The sequence below is a fragment of the Trachemys scripta genome, chromosome 15 (assembly GCF_013100865.1).
Source record: "Trachemys scripta elegans isolate TJP31775 chromosome 15, CAS_Tse_1.0, whole genome shotgun sequence".
NCBI lineage: Eukaryota > Metazoa > Chordata > Testudines > Emydidae > Trachemys > Trachemys scripta.
In genome coordinates, this window is record NC_048312.1 from 8,289,667 (window position 1) to 8,310,692 (window position 21,026).

A 21,026-nucleotide genomic window follows, 5' to 3' on the forward strand; every position below is an offset into this window, starting at 1 on the left:
AGCTCCCACTGCTGCGGGGGGAGGAAGCGGCCATGGCGCTCGGCGACTGCGGCTCTGGCGCCCCCGAACTCCCCGAGCCAGGGCCTGCTGCGGGGACCCAGCAGCGCGCACGCTGGGCCCAGCCCCTGGCCAGTCGCGTCTGGGCTGCTGCCCAGGTGGTGCTATCCCACGGCGGCCCCGGGGCGGAGGCATCAGCAGCCCAGCCCCGTTCGTTCCCCTGCGGGACCCGAGCGGGACGGGGAGGCTGGGGCCTGCTGCCCCCACTCCGGGGCCGCCGCGGGATAGCACCAGCTGGGCAGCAGCCCAGACATGACTGGCCAGGGGCTGGGCGCAGCGTGCGCACTGCTGGGTCCCCGCAGCAGGCCCCGGCTCGGGGGGTTCGGGGGTGCCAGAGCCGCAGCCGCGGAGCGCCATGGCCGCTTCCTCCCCCGCAGCAGTGGGAGGTGCAGCAGCGGCTGCTCCCGAGTCCCGCTGCCTGGGCGGGAGAACAGCCGCCGCCTGGCCCCGCGGGCCACCCCCCTCCTCTCCCTACCACCCAACTGAGTCCTGCCTGCTCGGAGCCAGGCCGGACTCTCACTCACCCCGGCCCGCGCTTCCCCTGCGTCTCCCGGGCCTCCCTCCAGCGCTTGCGGAGGAAGGGTTTTTTGTTTGTTTGTTTTGTTTTTGTTCCCCCCCCCCCCCCCCCCCCCCCCCCCCCCCCCCCCCCACCCGCGTCACCCTCCCCCCGCGTCCGATCTGGTCACTCTATGTAAAACCCACATTCTTTTCGTACGCTTAGTAGCTGTCTCAACTCTTCCGTTGCTCTGCATGTGTCTTGCCACCTACTTTGAAGAATCTTTTCTGCACACATGGATCAGTGAGCAGGACATTAGTTTTTGCAGAAGGCATGATTAGGGGAAGGGAGTCTCCTGAGGAGGTATCATGAAATGTTAAAAGTTTCTCAAAGTCCTTGTGACTGACATTTTTCTGCAAAGACTTAATGGCTGAAGATATTTAATTCCACAAATACTTAAAAAAAAATTATGCCTTGTATGTTAAATGACCCCCCCCCCCCCCCCCCAATAACTCCATCACCTTGTATCCCTTTTAAAGGTCCTCAGTACTCACTAGCTCGACAGACTATATCAGAATCAGAAAAAGATAAGATCTCTAGAGCCTGATTTTGCAATATCCTTAGAGCCCTCAATGACTGCTGACAGGGTACTCTGTAGCTTTCAGGGGTGTTCAGGCAAGTTTGGACCCCTAAGTAAGTTATCTAGGCAATATGTTTTGAAAAACATTGCATAATACAATTCTTTTTCCAATTCTGTTTCTGTTCTTACTCCAGGATTTCTAGTTCAAGAAATTAAGAAAGCTGATATTCCTCTTCCTGAAGGAGATACTGCTCCTGCTGCCCCTCATCTTAAACACATTTTAGAAATCCAGGTAACTCTTTAAAGAATTTTACAGAAATGAAAGGGTAGGATTGGATCTTGGAACTGAATTTTGCTTTCCTTCATTTTGGAACAAATCCTGAAAATTTGCTGTTCTCCTTTATTAAACTGCATGCTGCAGGTGCTCAGTGCCTTTTGGTATTTGACTTTTATGTTTTTAACCTAACCGCTCTGTGCTTAATGCTGCTGTCAGGTTGGCATAACTTAGAAAAAAAAAATTTCTTTACTTCGCGCTCAAGCTTTCCCCTCTGTAGCTTTTTCTCTTTCAGCCAGTGATATGCTAGAGACTGGAGTGCAGATGTGGTATTGATGTGGGCTTTTCTGTGGCAGAGCTAAAGTTAACTTTTAATTCTTTGTCTTTTTAACTCAGAGCTTGTTGACATACTGACTATGCTGGTTTACCTGACTTGTCAGGATTTCCAAACAAATTGTTAACTAGTGTGACTTTAATCTTTTAGTCTTGTAGGTCACTTCGGGAATGTACCCAATATTGCAGTCCTTTAGCATATGGAGGTCAGTGGCAGTTGTGAATGTGAAAGCTGAGCAGGCACTGAATGCACAAAAAGCAGGCAGCTGATTTGTTTAGATGCTGTTGAATTGATTTCTATTTACAGTATCTCGGTAGAAACAATTGTTTGTAAAATGCAGAGATGAGTTGAATGTCTGGGGTGGCCAAACTTACTGGCCTTTCAAGCCACATGCTAAAATCTTCAGAAGTTTGAGTGGGGCAAGCCTGCTGGGGCTCGAGGCGTCAGCCCTACAGGAGATGCCTGCTGGGGCTGAAGCCCCAAGCCCCCACAGGTGCGCCCCATGGGGCTGAAGCCCTGCCATCCCACCGCAGGGCAGAAGCCCCAAGCTCCTCCCTCCCCAAGTCTGGTAGGCAGAGAATGAGGGGAGAGCAAGGGGCTCTGTGAATCGCACTGTAAAAGAGCTGCATGCAGCTTGTGAGCTGCAATTTGACCACCCCTGGTATGTTTTATAATCTCTCATTCACAATTCAGTCATTCATACCGTAAAACCTTTTAGGACCTAATTCTGATTAAGAGCTGTCCAGCTCTGGTACAAGCTAAGGATGCACAGAGGCAGCCCTAATTTATGGTACTGATGCCAGTGGTGTATCAAGCCTACACAATGCAAAGTGGAGTAGGCAGACTGAAGGATCCAAACCTTAGTGCTTAATAATTAAAACATTGGGAATCTCTTGCATCAGTGAGGCAAACTTATAAAGTTTTAAATATTTCTTATTGTGTGAATATAGATGTTAGATCTTTTTAGTGAAAAAAACTAGTAAGATATGGGATTGTCTTACCTTTCCTTGCAAGCTAAGTAGGGATTTAACTAAGGACTCTGCAAGTGTCTAAACATGCAGAATTTGCATTGAGAAATCTGGGAATTGAAAGCATTCAGTACTTTGTATAGATGAAACAAAACAAAAGAGATCCTGGGCTAGAAAAAGATAGCTGGCCAGATTTTCTGTTGGTGTAACTTCCGTCAGGGCTGGATTTAGGGGCAGGAGGCCACCTTGGGTGTTGGGCTTGGGGTACTGTTTTTGTTGTTAGCGTCTTATATGACCGGGATAAATCATGCATACAAATCGTGAGACAAAGTAGTGAAATGGTCTAAAAATGCAATAAAAAATAAGGTATTCAAAAGTTTAACAAATGGGGTGGGGGGGGGAGCTGAAGACGCTCCTCGTTTATGGCGCCATTTGGTCTAGGGCTGGCCTTGACTCCAGTGATGAAGGCCCCGATCCTGTAAACATTTAGGTATGTTTGTAATGTTACTTACTTTGTCAGTCCCATTGATTTTGATGGGAATATTCATCAGTAAAGTTATGCATGGGTGTATTTACAGGATCTGAGTATAACATTATAAATTTTTTTGAAAAGGAGCCCTAGACTATGTAATATAAAAACAAAAGGGTGATTGGATAACAGGTTGGACACTTTTGGATAGTGAATGTGGGAGAAAAGGAAGGAAAATAAAGGATGTGTCTTTGTATTTATTCTGCAACTGAAAATAACTTTCTTCTTTGAGGATTTAAATAATTTAAGCAGAGATGGAAGTTATTCTGATTTCAGTATCTTGTCATCATCTTCTGCCAAATGTACTAATAGGCATTTTTCACAGATGATTTAGATTACAAGATTTATTGTAGCTCTTACTTAAATTAAAATATATAACCAGTAGCAAATAATTTTTGGACTGTTTCCTTTGCTCTTCCTTTCAAATGAATTAATTGGGATGACAAAATGTCAGTTCTAGAACAAGCTGTAAAAAATAGACTGCTAGTTGACTGTATTTATTATCAGAATAAATGGTCAAACATTCCTTATTTTAGGTACATATATTGTTTAATTTGACCAGATTGAAGACTTAACTGTCTCTGATGCTCTCCTTGATTTTTTTTTTTTTTTTAAATGATCATGTTTGGTAAAAAGCATTAAATAATTAGAAATAACTATCTCCAACTTTCAATGGAGAGGGAAAGTGATACAGTGTCTTTTTCCATTTTTTAGGAACAGTTGCAGAAGCTCGAGACAGAATTGAGGGAGGTGACTAAAAACAAAGAAAAGTTGAAGAAAAACCTGCTTGAGTTGACAGAGTACACGTACATGTTGCGGATCACACAAACCTTTATCAAAAGACCCGTTGAGGTACTGTGTATACTCCATAGGGAAGATTGTATTTTCAGGGAAAATTCTGTCTTATAAGTATATTAGTAATTCTATAACTTGGCAGTCTTTACAACAACATGCAGTGTCTTGTCCTTTATTATTATTTCTATTGTGTAGCTCCTGTAGATCCCAGTCAGGGATTGCGAACCCATTGTGCTAGGCTTTGTATACACATACACAATGAAAAGGCAGCCCTGCGCTAAAGAATTAACAGGTTAATAATCTAGTCATTGAAATGCTTTTATTGCAGCCTAGTAGAAATTGGATGAAGGAATTACTTGACTTTTTATATACACAAGTTGCGGTTAAAATACTGTCATAGAATCTTTGCAACAATATTTTTGAATGCTGACAAAAGGCTGTTTACCTGAGATCCTGAAACCTCGCTTGTCTGAAATCCTATATGGGACATTTTTTTTTCCATTGAATTTTTAGTTGGTTTTATGATATCAAATTGACTAAAATATTGAACTTCCTGAGAGTTATCTGTATCTTTTGTTTCTCAGTATGAATCCTGTTTACATGCCAATTATGAGGAATTCCCATCTTTAGAAAATGATCCTTTGGTGGACTACACTTGTATGCATCGGCTGGGTGCCAAGCTAGGGTAGGTAACATTAAAATACGTGAACAGAAATCTTATTGGTCAAGTGTGGCAGATCAAGCCTTGATGCACTGTTGTAAAACTACTCTAAATATTGGGCCAGATCCTCAGCTGGTGTAGCTCCATTTACTTCAAGTGAGCAATGCCAATTTATATTAGCTGAAAATCTGTCCCACTGTGTCTTAGACTTACCGGGCCAGATTTTGACATTAACTTAATAGCAGTAGGATTGGCCCCAAAATACTACCAAAAATCTTCATTAAACTGATAAAGCATTTGTATTACGCACAATGTATGCGTATAATAATAGAATGCAATGATCTAGTGTGGTGCCTTTTTTATCCCAAGGTAATTACGTAGCATTTTAATGAACTAGTAATGATGACATGAAAGTTGTAAAGATAATAAAATGTTTAATACTTAACACATACATATTTTCAAAGTGATGTACAAACACAAATCCTCACCACTCTTCTGTGAAGTAGGTAATATCACATTTTGCAAATGGAAAATCTGTGAGGTGCAGAACAATTGAGTAATTTGCACCTGGGTACAGAGGGAATTTGTTGAGCTGGTTCACAGATGTGTGCTCAGACCAGTACTCTACATTTTTCTTCCTGATGTAGAATGTACTATTTGGTTTCAGAGAGGTCGCCGTGTTAGTCTGTATCAGTAAAAACAACGAGGAATCCTTGTGGCACCTTAAAGACTAACAAATTTATTTGGGCATAAGCTTGCGTATTGTACATTGTAGAGTGGAAATAAAAGAAAATTGGTTAGCATTTGTTTGGTATGACATTTTGTTCTATAAAAATTCTGATGCTAAACTATTATAATTAGTCGTCTTAGAGAAAATATATTGTCAAGTTTTGGTTTACTCTTATAACATGTCTGTTTTTATATAGATTTATATCTGGTTTAGTTCACCAAGCAAAAATTGAAGCATTTGAAAAAATGCTATGGCGAGTCTGTAAAGGATATACCATTCTTACTTATGCAGAGCTGGATGAATGTCTGGAAGATCCAGATACAGTGAGTAAACGTCATAGCTACCATTTCATTATGTTTACTCATCATACAATTAGATAAGATGATTCTCAGGGGAAGGGTCATTAGTCGTCCAGCAGTAGATAAAAAGGGAATGTTAATGAGTTTTCAATATCTTTGGGAATTAAAACAAAACAAAACAGATATTGGTCCTGATCCTGTTATCACTGCAGGAGTAAGAATCAGCAGTTTCTGTAGTTCAGCTTGACATATGTGGAGTCTCATTGTGAAATGGTGATGGTTTTATGGCAGGATATCCTGAGTAAGGTACATGGCATTAATGACTACTTAGGTATTTATTAACCAGTCACGTACAGTGCTTTAAATATTATATAGTTTTTTTTAATCTGCTATTACAATAATAAAGGAATGTTTGATCATCTGCAAAGATTTTTTTCTCTAAACTTTAAACATTAAAAGATTCTACGTTAAGACTGCCTCACACTGCTGTACTCTGTTTTCTCTATTGAAAATATTGTTATGGATCTAATTTGTAACACTATAGTTCTTAAAGGGTGAGCTTTTCTTGTACTACAGATATTTCTAAGGTGAATAAGAAAAAGAGTAGAAAAAATTGATTTCTCTTTTATCCCCTCTCAAAAGGTGTGTGTTAATCCAACATAAAGAAGAAAAAAAAGGCACCAACACATTTTCCTTTTCAGGTCTCTTTTAAGAGTATGTGAATTTTATGCAGCTAATGGTGTTTCTCCTGTTATCAAAATTCATTATTTTGCTTCAGAAATTTTGTAAAATTTTGCCTTTTCAACCAATAAGAGTAACTGGCAATCAAATATTGTCAAATTGTGGTGGAATTATAAATCATAATTAAAACAAACAACATCCATTTATTTGTTTATTTTTAGGGTGAAATCAGAAAATGGTTCGTGTTTTTAATATCCTTTTGGGGTGAACAGATTGGCCAGAAGGTTAAGAAGATATGTGACTGGTGAGAAATAAAACTAATTTCATTTTTACTGAATATTGAATAATGTTTAGTTTTTGCTTATGGTGACTATTTCATTACTTGGGTATGCTGATTTCATGGGACATTTTTGAAGATTTAATTTTCATTATTTCTGCTTGTTATTTTTCCAATTGTAATCTAGTTTTATAGTTATGTAATGTACAAAGAAATGTCCAAATCCTTCTATCTAAGATCTCTATTCAAGTATTTAATTTAAGTATGCAACTAAAGAGTGACCTTATCAACTGGATATATGCTAACATTTCTATTGTTTCCTATTTGAATTTTGACTAAAGGACTTAGGGCCAGTCACCTTTCATTGAGGTCAAATGCCAGTCTTTCCATTGACTTCAGTGGAATTTGAATTAGGCCTTTAATGGGTCAAATTGTATACTGTTTAGTGTTTTCATAAGTCCTGTTTATTTTTTTCTTTGTCAAATGTAAGCAGCAGTCTTTTTTGATTAATTTTGCAGTTTCCTGTTTTAGTTTTAAAACCATTCACTGGCAGTACTTTGCTTCAGTATCTCTGCTTTTGTTAAGTAGGCCAAATAACAATAGAGGGGGAACAAATACTACCTAATGCTTTTTCATTTGTAGTTCTCGAAGAATTTTACAAAGGAGGATAAGTACATTAGTTTCCCCATCTGTAAAATGGAAACAGAAGCACGGAGAGGGTTAGTGATTTGACCAGGATCATACATGGTCTGGGGCAGAGCTCTGAAGAGAACTTAGTTCACCGGACTGGGAGTATGGAGATCTATCTACTAGACTATGATTAAATCAAAAATACAGAGAGCTGTTTTAAAACCATCAGTAAAATAGATTGTGAATTGTCTGAAATTAATAAAAATATTCAGGTGATTTGGATAGTTGAATGGAGTGAATTCTGAGAATTAGGGAGGGAGTAACAACAATGGCATGTCGGAGTTCTGTGCAGACGTGATCCAAAACCTCAACAATCCTTAGCCCTTACCTGCAGTGTCCTTCTCTAGTCCTGGCCCTCTTCTGGGCAGTGACTGCCAATCATGCCATATTATGTGGTGATGTGTTATAGTGCACATGGGGACTGAGACCAAACTTCTTATGATCCAAGATCTGTGAAAGGGAAAGGTGGTGAGTACAGCAACCGAATTCATCACCTATCTATGGCCTCTCAATATTTTTCACAAGTTTTCTTGGTCAGGTAAGACTCACACCTATAAAAGCTGATCTACTCCTTACAGATCTTTTTCAAGTGCTTGGATGTTTAATTCAGGCGTCTATATTTTTTTTCCTTCAGCTATCATTGTCATGTATACCCCTATCCCAATACCACTGAGGAGCGCAGAGATGTTATTGAAGGACTAAACGTTCGCATTCAGGATCTTCATGTTGTGAGTAAAATGTAACTAGTACCTTCTTCATTGAAGATATTGGAGCATAGGTAACCACTTAGCCCATAGTTGCAGTATTAATTATGTTGATTCATCTATAATTTGATGCTGTGTACTTATTTTTTTCAAGTGCCCAAACTTTTGTTGGTAAAAGGTACTGGAGATTTTTAGATATGTAGTAGTTGTGTGGTAAAGCAGTCAGAACAAAGGACTAGAGACAGTAGGATGTGACCAGGAGCAAGTCACTTGAAAATCAAGACCTGGTTCAAAACTAGATATTGTACCTGAGTTGAGTTGACCTGCTTAAACACCTTATAAAAAAAGGACAATGATGGTAACAGGGTTATAGAAGGAGAAACATGGGCTAGTTGTCAGAGCACAGGATTGTGAGCCAGGGATTCCTAAATTCCTATCTATGATCTTGCACTGGCAGTGTCCTTTGGCAGGAAACTTAACCACTTCATCTAATTCCCTTTCTGTAAAATGGAGATGTTAATACTTATGTACTATCACAGGATGTTAGAGATTAAATTAGCTAATGTTGTACTGTGCTTCGATGGTTAATAAATATTTGATAAATTACATATATCCAAAGTGCTTTGCCAGACTTTAAATACTATTTAAATACTAGACTCTTACTAAAAATATGACAAATATACTTCAAGAATTAAGCCTACATTTTCAAAAACCTTCCTTTATCTTTTAATTCTTTTGTAATGAGTTGTTTTTATGAATTAATTACATTGTGACATATTTATTTTGATGTGTTAAATAAAGGGAGTAAAGGAAAAAGGTCAGTGATGAAGCCTTTCTCCAGGCTCTCTCCTCTCTTTTTTTGCAAATAGCTAGCTTTCCATAGTACTGTAAAAGACTGAGTTGATGTTGTCATGCTTGAAAAAGAAAAAACACACTCTTCCAAGGCCTTGCATGAGCTTCTGTAAATTGGGCTTCATTTTCAGAATGTTCAGCACAAGGAGGATGAGGAAGTTAATACTTGGACTCCACTAATGTATTCTGCTTTATTCAATCTTACCGTTATGCCAGTATGGTGCTCTGCTAACTTCACTGAAGTTTCACCTCGGTACCAATGTCCCACCCATGCACATCTACCTGCAGAGGAAGAACCTTAATCTTGCCAGTTCTGTTTATTGTAGTTCAAGGGCAGCCGTAATAATATTAACTACCACTTTCAGCAGCAATTCCGTTGTGACTTGCAACTGGCCACCTCTTCTACATAAGTGTGACTTGTGCAGATGACAAGTTCCACCATACAATGCTGCATCTTGATCCAAGTGATGGGTTGCTTGTATCAAGAATGGCACATTATTTGGTAAGAACTATAGTCTCTGTGGTCTGCATCTCTGTATTAAAATCAAGGCAGCTGCAATTCCTTCCACTTTATGTAGGTTAGGTCTGTCCTTGGGGCTCTTAGCAAGTTAACAATATGATCCATAGTTGGGCAAAGTTTTGGTGCTCCTCCTGTAGTAAAACTTTCATCTACATTTTCAATTACCACTAATTTTTCCTTTGACAAAGGTGCTGCATAAAACTGAGGATTATTTACGACAAGTATTATGTAAAGCATCAGAATCTATTTATACCTGGGTTATCCAAGTGAAGAAGATGAAAGCCATTCATCATGTACTAAACCAGTGCAGTTTTGATGTCACAAATAAATGTTTAATTGCTGAGGTTTGGTGCCCAGTAGCTGATCTGCCAAACTTGCGTCGAGCACTCGAGGAAGGATCAGTAAGTCATTTTATGTGGTTGTGTGCACACAAATTCAAAACTTTGAATGTTTTGAGCCAACAATAAAGATAAGGAAAGAAATAAAACAATGTTACTTGAGAGGGAAAAGAGCTGGACATAGGTAACTCCTTACAGAGGTTAAAGGGCCCGTGTGGGCTCTTTCCAACACTGTAATTGGGTAGAACCCCTGTTGGTATCAGTGGGAGTTTTTTTGAGAGTATGGACTGCAGGATTGGGCTCAAGGAATGAGTTGGCTCACAAGGCCATATGAAATCACCCTAGAAGGCACTAATTTGGCTCGTATAAAATGATAAAATTAGCTTTGTCAGAATAAGCTTGGCGTTACAGTAAATTAGACTATTTGTAATAGCAAATCTTGACTTTTTCATAAGTATCTATTATCTAATTTCATATTCTGTAACTATTTGTTTTCTTTCTGTAAAAAGATTTAAGTATAAAATGGTCATTGTGGATATTTCTAGTAGAAAGAGAGGCAAATGTTAGACTTAGTGCACTTGAGAAGATTGTTGCAGATTTGAAAGTTACTCAAACTGCAGTGTACCTCAGATATAAGAAAGTAAGTTTCTGTTATGAAGATAAGTACCTTACAATTTCTGTTTCAGTGGACATTGTCAAAATCAAAATAATATCTCTTCTGGGTTAGCAAAGTACATGTCCAGTATGATTTAATATAATTTATTTTTTGTCCCATTTCATTCTATAACTAGAGAAAGAGTGGAGCTGCAATCTCTTCATTCATGAACACCATACCAACAACAGAAACGCCTCCAACTTTAATACGTACCAATAAATTCACTTCGGGGTTCCAAAACATTGTTGATGCTTATGGAGTTGGGAACTACAGAGAAGTTAATCCAGGTTTGTCCACTGACAGTTGATGAAATCTTGCACTGCATTAATTATTCATTTCTCCTAGCAGTAAAAGGGCATGTGCTTAAGTATCTTGTTGAATCAAGCCCTTAGTAAAGGGGAAAATGGTGACTTCTACATTCCATTGTTAATGGCCAATTTTAATTTTCAGTATTTTATCAAGAATGCAAATAGTGCTCTGAGGAACAAGGAAGGATCTGATTTCCAATGTATTCTCTCAGCACCGCGAAAGATGGCAATAGCTAATTATGGTATCTCCACCTGTTTTCTTGGTAATTTGTTTGCTTTTGTGAGAGAAGAATTGGGAAGAAAAGATAATCATGAAAATGGGAAACCTTAGTTATGGTATTGATCTTACACCAATATGGAGCCGGTCATCCAGAAGGATCCCAAAGTACTTTAATAACTATACAGAGTCTGTGATGCATTGCTGCAGCCATCTCTGGCATGACAATGAGGATAAGATTCTATTAGCTTTACGGATAAAAATAAATCTTTATTTTTTTAATCATGTTAGCAGTGTAGAGTCAATACAACAATGGGGGAAAGAGCTGGATTCTCTTCTTGCTCATGCATCATTATAATCAGAATTGTTAGCTAATTTCCAATTGCAGAATCCTCATTAGTGTGGTCCTGCATGAGCCAGAACCAACCCAGTTTAAGTGTGTAGGGCTGGGAGCTCGAGCATCTTTGGATATGTAAACTCAACAAACTTGATATGGAGTGACTGTGAGATGATAAAAGTAGAACTCCATCATACCATTTTTAGGATTACATTAGAGAATGTAACTGCCTCTTTATATTAATTTAGTATAACTTTATTAGGCAAAATTCAGATAATTGTAATATCACAATAAATATGGTTGCAATTAACCCGAGTCTGTTGTGCTGTTTTTTTGTTTTTTTTTCCCCCCCAGCCCTCTACACCATCATCACCTTCCCCTTCTTATTTGCTGTTATGTTTGGAGACTTTGGACATGGTCTTCTAATGTTTATCTTTGCCCTCTTGATGGTACTCTATGAAAACCACCCTCGACTAATGCGATCACAAGATGAGGTAAGCTTCCCCCCTACCCTCATCCCAAACAAAAAGTATTTAGATAATTTTAATAGGACTGTTATTGTTGTTCTGAAAACTTTGTTCTTTGCGCACATATAAGATACTAATTTTGGTTGCTAAGGCTACTATTCACTCTGGTCCAGATGGATAAGGAAACTTGGTCAGAAACTAGCTACAAGAGGACAGTTTACCTCCTTTTAAAAATTTGTAGTGGTACTGATGGCAGTAGTGATCATTAGTCTCGGGATTTCCTAGTTTGCATGTTGTGATAATCCCCTTCTAGAGGCATATGATATCTTTTCAAAATATAATTATTTAAATGGAATATAAATAAATAATAAACACATTTTAATTGACAGGGTAGAAATAAATGGCCAGTTTTCAGAATGGAGAGGTAAATAGTGGTGTCTTCCAGGGGTCTGTACTGGGACCAGTGCTGTTCAACTTATTCATAAATGATCTGGAAAAAGGGGTAAACTGGTGGCAAAATGTACAGACAATACAAAATTAATCAAGATAGTCAAGTCTAAAGCAGACTGCGAAGAGATACAAAGGGATCTCACAAAACTGTGTGACTGGGCAACAAAATGGCAGATGAAATTCAGTGTTGATAAATGCAAAGTAATGCACATTGGAAAACATAGTCTCAACTATGTGTACAAAATGGTGGGGACTAAATTAGCGGTTACTACTCAAAAATGAGATCTTGGAGTCACTGTGGATAGTTCTCTGAAAACATCCGCTGAATGTGCAGCGGCAGTCAAAAAAGCTAACCGTGTTAGGAGCCATTAGGAGAGGAATAGATGAGACAGAAAATATAAGGCCCCTATATAAATCCATGGTAGGCCCACATCTTGAACAGGGTGTCCAGATCTGGTTTCCCCCATTTCAAAAAAGATATATTAGAATTGGAAAAGATACAGAGAAGGGCAACAAAAAAGATTAGGGGTATGGAACAGCTTCTGTATGAGGCGAGATTAAAGACTGTGACTTTTCAGCTTGGAAAAGAGGCAACTAAGAGGAGATATGATAGAGGTCTATAAAATCTTGACTGATGTGAAGAAAGTGAATAAGGCAATATTATGGACTCCTTCACATAACACAAGAACTAGGGGATACAGTTGAAACCAGTATGAAACCAGTAGCAGACAGGTTTAAAACAAACAAAAGGAAGTACTACTTCACACAACACACAGCCAACCTGTGGAATTTGTTGCTGGGCTATGTGAAGGCCAAAACTATGGCAGAGTTCAAAAAAGGACTAGATAAGTTCATGGAGGATAGTTCCATCAATGGCTATTAGCCAGGATGGTTAGGCATGCAACACCATCCTCTGTCTCTAGCCTCTGTTTGCCAGAAGCTGGGAGTGGATGACGGGATGGATCACTCGATGATAGCCTGTTCTGTTTGTTCCCTCTGAAGCACCTGGCATTGGCCACTGTCGGAAGACAGGATACTTGGCTCAATGGACCATTGGTCTCACCCAGTATGGCCGTTCTTATGACAAGAGCTGAGCCAATCAAATTGTGAATTAAAGACTGCTGCTGCATCCCTAACTCACTCAGTCATAGTAGAATGTTGTGAAATTTTAAATATCATATTATGGGTCAAATTCTGCTCTGCTATATTTGTGCAAAAGTTCATTGTCTTTAGTGGCATTGCAATCACTGTTGCATTGATTTTTGCTCAATGTGTGCTGGAGCACCTAGTCACAATGGGCTGACTTGAGGGCAGAATGAAAACTTTAAATGCTAATTTCTTCCATTGTTTTTGTAAATTTTCATTACTCATAAATGAAACTTGCTGCAGGATAGTTTTAAAGAGATCATCAACTTGAAATCTAATTAATTTAAAAAAAAAAGATTGTCCTCAAAAATATGAGGCCAATTTGCATGTATAGTGTTGACTCACTTTTTTTGTGTATGGAGAGTGCATGCCTTGTCAGAGACAAACTTAGTCCAGGGTAAGGCATGGACTTGATATGGCCTGCAAGACCCTTTTAAGGTGATATTAAATGAATGACAACTACAAAAAATGAACACATTAGCATTCTGAAAAATGGTCATAGCAATAAACTAAGCTCTTAGAGTATTTGGTGGTATAATGACTCCAGGGTAGAGAGAAGGTCTAGGTTTGTATTCTGTGAGTCTATGTATGAGTCTATATAGGTTCCTCAAATATACAGATTTAGTTTAAAGCAAAAATGTGACTTTCAGACTACATTTGTTGTAAAAATCTTAGGTAGTGATAGTGACGGAACTCTTGCAAATCTATCATGCGATATTAAAGGTATGAAAGGTGAGATACAAATTGGGTGTCTTTAAAGAGAGGCACTAATTTATTAAACGATGTCTTCAATCCAGATTGTCTGATATTTTCCCCCTGGTTTTGTCTTAGTTTTCTTTATATCCTGTAATAATTGTTCATATGGATTTTTAACTTATAATAACTTTATTGTGGTCATGTGCTCCTCTTGGAAATGTGCAGATAATGAAAGTTCACATAGCTCTCGCTAACAGTGCTGTACTCCAATATTTACAGATCATGAAAACATTCTTTGAAGGGAGATACATAATTTTGTTGATGGGTCTGTTTTCTGTATACACTGGCTTGATCTATAATGACTGTTTTTCAAAGTCATTAAATATATTTGGTTCTGGATGGAAAATTTCTGCAATGTTTGAAAAAAAGATCTGGCGGTGAGTGGTACGCTTTGTTTACTATACCATTAAAACAAATAGAGTCTTTTCTAAACATTGTATAATTCCCTTCTGTTTTGCCTTCTTAAATAGACTGATTTAATTCCTTCATAAAAGGTTATCATTAAGAGGTTCCAAATCCTTCCCAAAGGAGTAAAATGCCCTTATTTTGAACAGTAGTACTTGAGAAATTATTTGGGGGCAGAGACACATTATTTTGTCTGTAAAGCACAATGTGCAATTATGTCAAGTATCAGAGGGGTAGCCGTGTTGGACTTATAGTCTATAAGGTGCCACAGAACTCTTTTTCGCTTTATGCAATTATGGTGCAGTATAAACAATAATTCTAGTCATTTGGGATCATTTCAGTATTTTATACTGCATTCAAGTTGATGACCCTCCTGGAAAATGTTTCTTGACCAATCCCATCTCTTTCTTTGTTTGCAAAATTTATGTAACTGCTGGGAGACTGGTCTCTTTCCCTTCAGAAGAAATACATCAATGCTTATTGTCTTAAAAATACATGCATCTGTACCAATGATAGCAGCCCAACATTTATGAGTAATCCCAGAGTAACAAAACAGCAGTAAGAACCAAAGAGTAATTTAGTGGGGAGCTGATTACACTCCTTTTGGGTCAGATGATCTACTACGATTTTTAGTGGTTTTGGCCCGGTTGTTTATTGAAAGAAATATGACTCGGTATACTTTTTATAAAATTTTATTAAAAGCAAATAAGCAAACAAAATTAAAACCAACAAAAATGTAACTAAGGTTACACTATTACACACACTACTAAACTAAACTTGATTATTGTATTGTTTAACCTAAGATCAAAATAGGGTCAAAGAAAAAAAATGACAATAACCGTGGATTAAAACTAATCCATCAGCTAGTAAAATCCATTCTTATAGTCCCTAAATTAAGAAATTGTTTTCTGAGGCCTGCTCTACACTGCTGGGGGGGGAGAGGGGAAATTGATCTAAGTTACGCAACCGCAGCTACGTGAATAATGTAGCTGAAGTCGACGTACTTACATCTACTTACCACGGTGTCTTCACTGCGGTAAGTCGACGGCTGACGCTCTACCGTCGACTCCATCTGCGCCTCTTGCCCTGGTGGGGTACCAGAGTCGACGGGAGAGCGCTCGGCGATTGATTTATCACATCTAGACTAGACACGATAAATCAACCTCCTCTGGATCAATCACTGCCCGACAATCCAGCGGGTAATGTAGACAAGCCCTTATAAACCCCAATTAAGATTTTGCCCATGGTAGTGCAGTCAGTTTAGCAAGTTGAATATTTTGATTATCAAAGCCAAATTACTGTTACTTTTAAGCTATGTCCTCAGAGTAAATTGGAATTTCCTCTTTAGATTTCAACAGTGGTTGCTCTGTTTCCTTTCTGAACACAAACTTTAACATCGCTCTTCTAATATGCAATAGTTAGCAACTTTTGATAAGCAAGAATTATAGATGGTAGTTTGTAAATGCTGTTACCAAAATAAAGAATGCATGCAGGCTCTGATTTTTTTACAAAGCAGAATTTCTAGGGTAACTTCAGTCTGCTGGTTATTCTTTAGCACCTTGCCATGTGGTTAATATTCATAAAATGCTAATAAATATTCAGAAAGTACTAATATTCATAAATGCACTCAGCACACATTCACACACTTAAAATAGAAAAAAAAAAAGGGACGTCTCCTTGTCAAAAATAAAAAAGGAAAAGGGGGAAAGTGAAATGCTTAAGATAAAATAGAGTTTGAATGCTTCAGCTCTTGTAGGCTTCAAACTCACATGGTATTAGAACTGTCACTGCAGGTAAGATGCCAGGTAATGACAGAGTTGTCAAGTACCTTATGCTAGCAGGGTCTTTCAGTGCTAGGAGACTGGTTAGGCTAACATGGCCACAGTCATTGTGGTCTTCTTCTCTTCGGATGGCTATGGGATTGGAAATTAAATCTGGAATCTTTCCTATCTAAATCACCAGTATGAGTCCACTCAGGTTGAGAGTGATCATAAGTTGTTGCTATGTGATATTTGTTTGGAGGATTATGTGAAATAAATTGGTAGCTTCAGCCAAATTTCTTGGGCACATTTAGCCATATTAAAAAAACACCACCACAACCAGCTTCTTTGTTGACAGTTTCAACAGAGGCCAAGAACTGAATGGCTATTGAACTACGTGTCTCACCTATAGTGGTGTCCTTTCTGGTCAGAGCTGACCTACATTGTATGAGGGAGATTATGCTGACACTGCACATACTGCATCTGTTCTGTGGATAAATAGAAAAGCATTTTCAGGGGTTGCCATTCTGGTAACTATAATCAGTACTTAATTTACCTGGGAACAGTTTAATATGTTGACTGTTTATCTTACTATTATTGTGCTGAGAAATCCCTTTATGCGTCCCTCAACCTTCAGATCAGCCATTTATTTTCTCTCTCTCTGCTGAACAAGAAAGTAGGAAGGACATTCTGCAGAGGTGAAAGCAATACATGCTTACTATTTTTAAGCAACAGGATCTGATTGTGTGTTTCTTTTGCCACAGTCTTGATGATTTGAAGTCTAATCGATATTTGACATTGGATCCAAATGTTACTGGAGTGTTCAATGGAGTTTATCCTTTTGGCATAGATCCGGTTGGTGCTTATTCTTTAAATTTACCCATTTGTGATGATCAGTGCTTTACAGCTCATAAGTTAAGTGTGACAACTGCTTAGTATATAGGCAAAACGTAAGGGTACATATTATGAGTAAATGCAGATTTCCATTTCCCCTTTCTCCCATGAGGATGATATCCTCTTCTAGTGATTCAGAGAGAGATGTAACTAGTTTCTTCAAGCTCATTTTTGCTTGGGATCTTAGCTGGAATTAGAATTCAGGGGTATGTCTACACTGCAGTTAAATACCCTTGGATGGCCTGTGTCAGCTGACTCGGGCTTGGGCTTGCGGGGCTGTTGAATTGAGGTATAGACAAGCCCAAACGTCTACACCACAATTAAATAACCCCTTAGCCTGAGTCAGCTGACATGAGTTAGCTGCAGGTTTTTAATTGTAATGTAGAATTATCACAGGTTTCCTGAGGAGAGATTGTGTTACACCCCAAACTAGGCATTTTAGGAAAGTCTATTTCATCTTATTGATTTCTCTTTTATTTTTTATTTTCCCTTCAGATCTGGAACCTGGCAAGCAACCGTCTCAGTTTTTTAAATTCTTTCAAAATGAAAATGTCTGTGATTTTTGGAGTGACTCACATGACTTTTGGAGTTATTCTGGGGGTCTTTAACCACTTGTAAGTATGGGAAGTTAAAGTTAAATGAATGTGGCAATAAACACATGCAAGCAAATAAATGTGACATTTTCTGATCAGTATTTATTATCTGAGATTGGAAGGAACTGGAATGTTTTTGAGAACTCAGCAAAGGCAATGTGAATTGACTATGAAAATTGCTTTACAAAAGCAAGTCAGTTTTTGCTTGAGATCCTGATTTCCTTGGAAAAATATAGGAAGGCCAGTGTTATACAGAAAAATCTGCAGCCTCTGAGAAGTGAGATGTTGTGCTTCTAGAGAAGGATGGGTTTGGAGCTGCCACTTTTGGGCCCCTCCTAACCTCTTCTGTGTAACATTGTTAATGCCTTGGTTTTATCTGAAACATTAATGTTCTTTTTGTTACTCGGGCCCCAACCCTACAAATATGCATATGCTGAACTAAAGGCATGAGTAGTCTCATTGAAATCAATGGAATGATTCAGTTCTTTAAAGTTAAGTATTTGCATAAGTGTATGCAGGATTCAGGCCTCTGTTTGCAATAATTTTTGTTTTCTTTTAATTGAAAAGACTTTCGCTTCCTCTATTAAGGCCCTGAGACCATTGACATCCATGGTAACATTTCTTTTGAGTTCAAAGAATCAGGATTTGGCTCATAATTTCTAATACAGTTTCTATTTCTGAACACTCTCAACTTCCATTGATGCCACAGGGCTTGAGGGCTCTCAGCACCTTATAGAATTGGACACTATGTGATCTTTCTATGTAAAAGTTGTTCATCATTAATTCTTTTCCTTTTTTCTTTTTTTAGATATTTCAGGAAGAGGCACAATATTTATTTGGTTTTCCTTCCTGAACTTTTATTCATGCTGTGCATCTTTGGGTATCTTGTATTTATGATCATCTTTAAATGGCTAGCTTATTCTGCAGAAAACTCCAGATCTGCTCCCAGCATTCTGATTCAATTTATTAACATGTTTCTATTTCCCACTAGTGGAATGGACACCTTTTATACAGGACAGGTTAGTACTACTCTTATAAACTGAAAGGAGGTTGATAGAATTCAGAAGATCATATGTTCTTTAATAGTGTGATTGAACAAAAAGTATTATCTGAATGTTAAATTAAGCTAATGTCTGCCTCTAGTGTGGGGACAGTAAAGAGGTTGTATCAGGATTATTTTAAAAGATAGATAAATAAAAAGCACATCCATTATGACTGACTGAGCATTTTGCTCTTAAACTTCATCTAAGCTTTTGTGTAGATTTAAAAAACCCCAACACACTTGCTATTTCTAGAACAAAATCCTGTACTCCTTGCTCAGGCTAGCTTTGATTCTCTTTAATAAAAGGGATGCAGAACAGAGCACAGACTATCTCTTCTCTTTTAGTTTTTAATGCTATTTTGTGTACCAAAAGAATTTTTTTTAAGCTTGGAAATTGGCAAGCTTGCCTGCCTTTTGGGGCCAATCCAGAAGATGAGCACCCACAACTGCTATTTAAGGCCCTGAATCAGCAAAACACTTATGTGCATGCTTAACTTTAAGCATGTCTTTAAGATCCACTGAAATCAAGTGTGACTTCTCAAATGCTGAATCAGGGCCTTAAAGGAAATCAGTTGCTTCTTCCTCATTAATAAAAAATTGATTTAAGTACTTGGAGGGAGGTTGTCTGAACTCATCTTTAAACACCTTTTCTTTTTTCCCCTCCCACAAACAGGTTATTTTACAGCGATTTTTATTTATTGTTGCTTTGCTTTCTGTTCCTGTAATGCTTTTTGGAAAACCACTTTATTTGTATTGGTTGCACAATGGAGGCCGAGGCATTGGAATGTACAGAGTACGTATTGAAAGAACTGTATACCTGTAGCATGCATTTTCTAAATTGACAAGCATTGTATTAAAGGGTATTTTTTTATAAATCCTTTTGGCTAAAATTAATTAAAAAAAAAAAAAAAAAGCATTCTCGTCTATACTGGGGAAGCTCTAAAAAGGCATTATCCAGTAACTGTTTCATTTTACTCATTGCTTTTAATAGCCTTTAGAAACCTGAACATAGAATTTCTTTTCGTTATGATTTTGGCCACCTTTCTCTTTCTAACAAATAGATTTCTTAAATGTTTAAAAACCAGCAAAGTTAATTTAATCGGACTACAACAATTTCAACTTGCATAGCACTTTGTCATTCCAAACTATAGGCTCAATGCTACAAACCCTTGCATGCATGATTTGTGAGTATTTCCAGAATTGGGCCTTTTCAGTGTTTGTGAGCTAGCTGCACTGCAGATATTAGTGCAGCTCTGGGAACCGCACTTAGCTATTGCTGCAAAATCAGTAGAGGAAACACTTTGTTGCTATATTTGTTGGCTGTTTCTGTAACACTTCGTTGGTCATAGATGTGTGAATAAAACTTTTACTAATTGTGTACAATAAAGTTTTAAAACCACAGTGGGAAACTCACTAATTAGATATTTTCACAGATTATATTTGTCAAAATTCTTTTAACTACATTAGATGTAAGATACATTTAAATTTGTTAATATGGGTAAAGAAATAATTCTCTTAGATTAAGAAAGTATCTAGAAGCATTGATCTCTAAAATGTCCTATAGCTTGATATGACCATGCAAATTAGAAAAATTGATGTCTATTTTTGCATAATGGGGCCTTTCCACTTCAGCTTTCTCAGCTTCTATGGTCCCGAGGGTATGTCTCCACTGCAAACAGACACTCATGGCTGGCCCATGACAGCTGACTCAGGCTCGCAGATCTTGGGCTGCGGAGTGGTTTAATTGCCGTGTAGACTTCTGAGCTCGGCCTGGGCTCTGGGACCCTCCCACCTCACAGAGTGCCGCCTTGCAGGGTCCCAGAGGCTGGGCTCCAGGCCAAGCTCAGAAGTCTATACTGTAATTAAACTGCTCCACAGCCCAAGCCTCGGAGCCTGAGTCAGCTGGCACGGGCCAGCTGCGGGTTTTTAATTGCAGTATACACAGATCCTGAGAGTCTTAATTGTTTTGCAATGTCTGCTTTAAATAAATACAAAAAAACCTGCAACTATTACAGTGACATCAAAAATTCTTGTTAGTGAACTGACACTGATACTGTTTCCATTTTGTGCAGAGTGGCTACAGACTTGTTCGAAAAGAAAGTGAAGAAGAACTTTCTCTATTGCAATCACATGATGTGGAGGAAGGAAGCAGCCCTTCAGACAGTGGGCATGGAGAAGAGGTAACACTTTCAACTACCGCCTGTGATAAGA

The 21,026-nt window shown here is 38.4% G+C and overlaps 1 protein-coding gene across 1 annotated transcript in view; it reads left to right on the forward strand.

The window, feature by feature from the left end:
* Positions 1 to 21,026, forward strand: part of ATP6V0A2 (ATPase H+ transporting V0 subunit a2) — a 34,785-nt gene that overhangs the window by 8,825 nt on the left and 4,934 nt on the right. Inside the window, exons 3-17 of the mRNA XM_034790595.1 lie at positions 1,328 to 1,425; positions 3,953 to 4,090; positions 4,618 to 4,718; positions 5,621 to 5,747; positions 6,626 to 6,708; positions 8,006 to 8,099; positions 9,636 to 9,848; positions 10,577 to 10,727; positions 11,657 to 11,796; positions 14,341 to 14,498; positions 17,051 to 17,141; positions 17,676 to 17,794; positions 18,582 to 18,792; positions 19,489 to 19,608; positions 20,888 to 20,995. Coding sequence (XP_034646486.1) covers positions 1,328 to 1,425; positions 3,953 to 4,090; positions 4,618 to 4,718; positions 5,621 to 5,747; positions 6,626 to 6,708; positions 8,006 to 8,099; positions 9,636 to 9,848; positions 10,577 to 10,727; positions 11,657 to 11,796; positions 14,341 to 14,498; positions 17,051 to 17,141; positions 17,676 to 17,794; positions 18,582 to 18,792; positions 19,489 to 19,608; positions 20,888 to 20,995 — 1,952 coding nt within the window. The remainder of the gene's footprint in view (positions 1 to 1,327; positions 1,426 to 3,952; positions 4,091 to 4,617; positions 4,719 to 5,620; positions 5,748 to 6,625; positions 6,709 to 8,005; positions 8,100 to 9,635; positions 9,849 to 10,576; positions 10,728 to 11,656; positions 11,797 to 14,340; positions 14,499 to 17,050; positions 17,142 to 17,675; positions 17,795 to 18,581; positions 18,793 to 19,488; positions 19,609 to 20,887; positions 20,996 to 21,026) is intronic.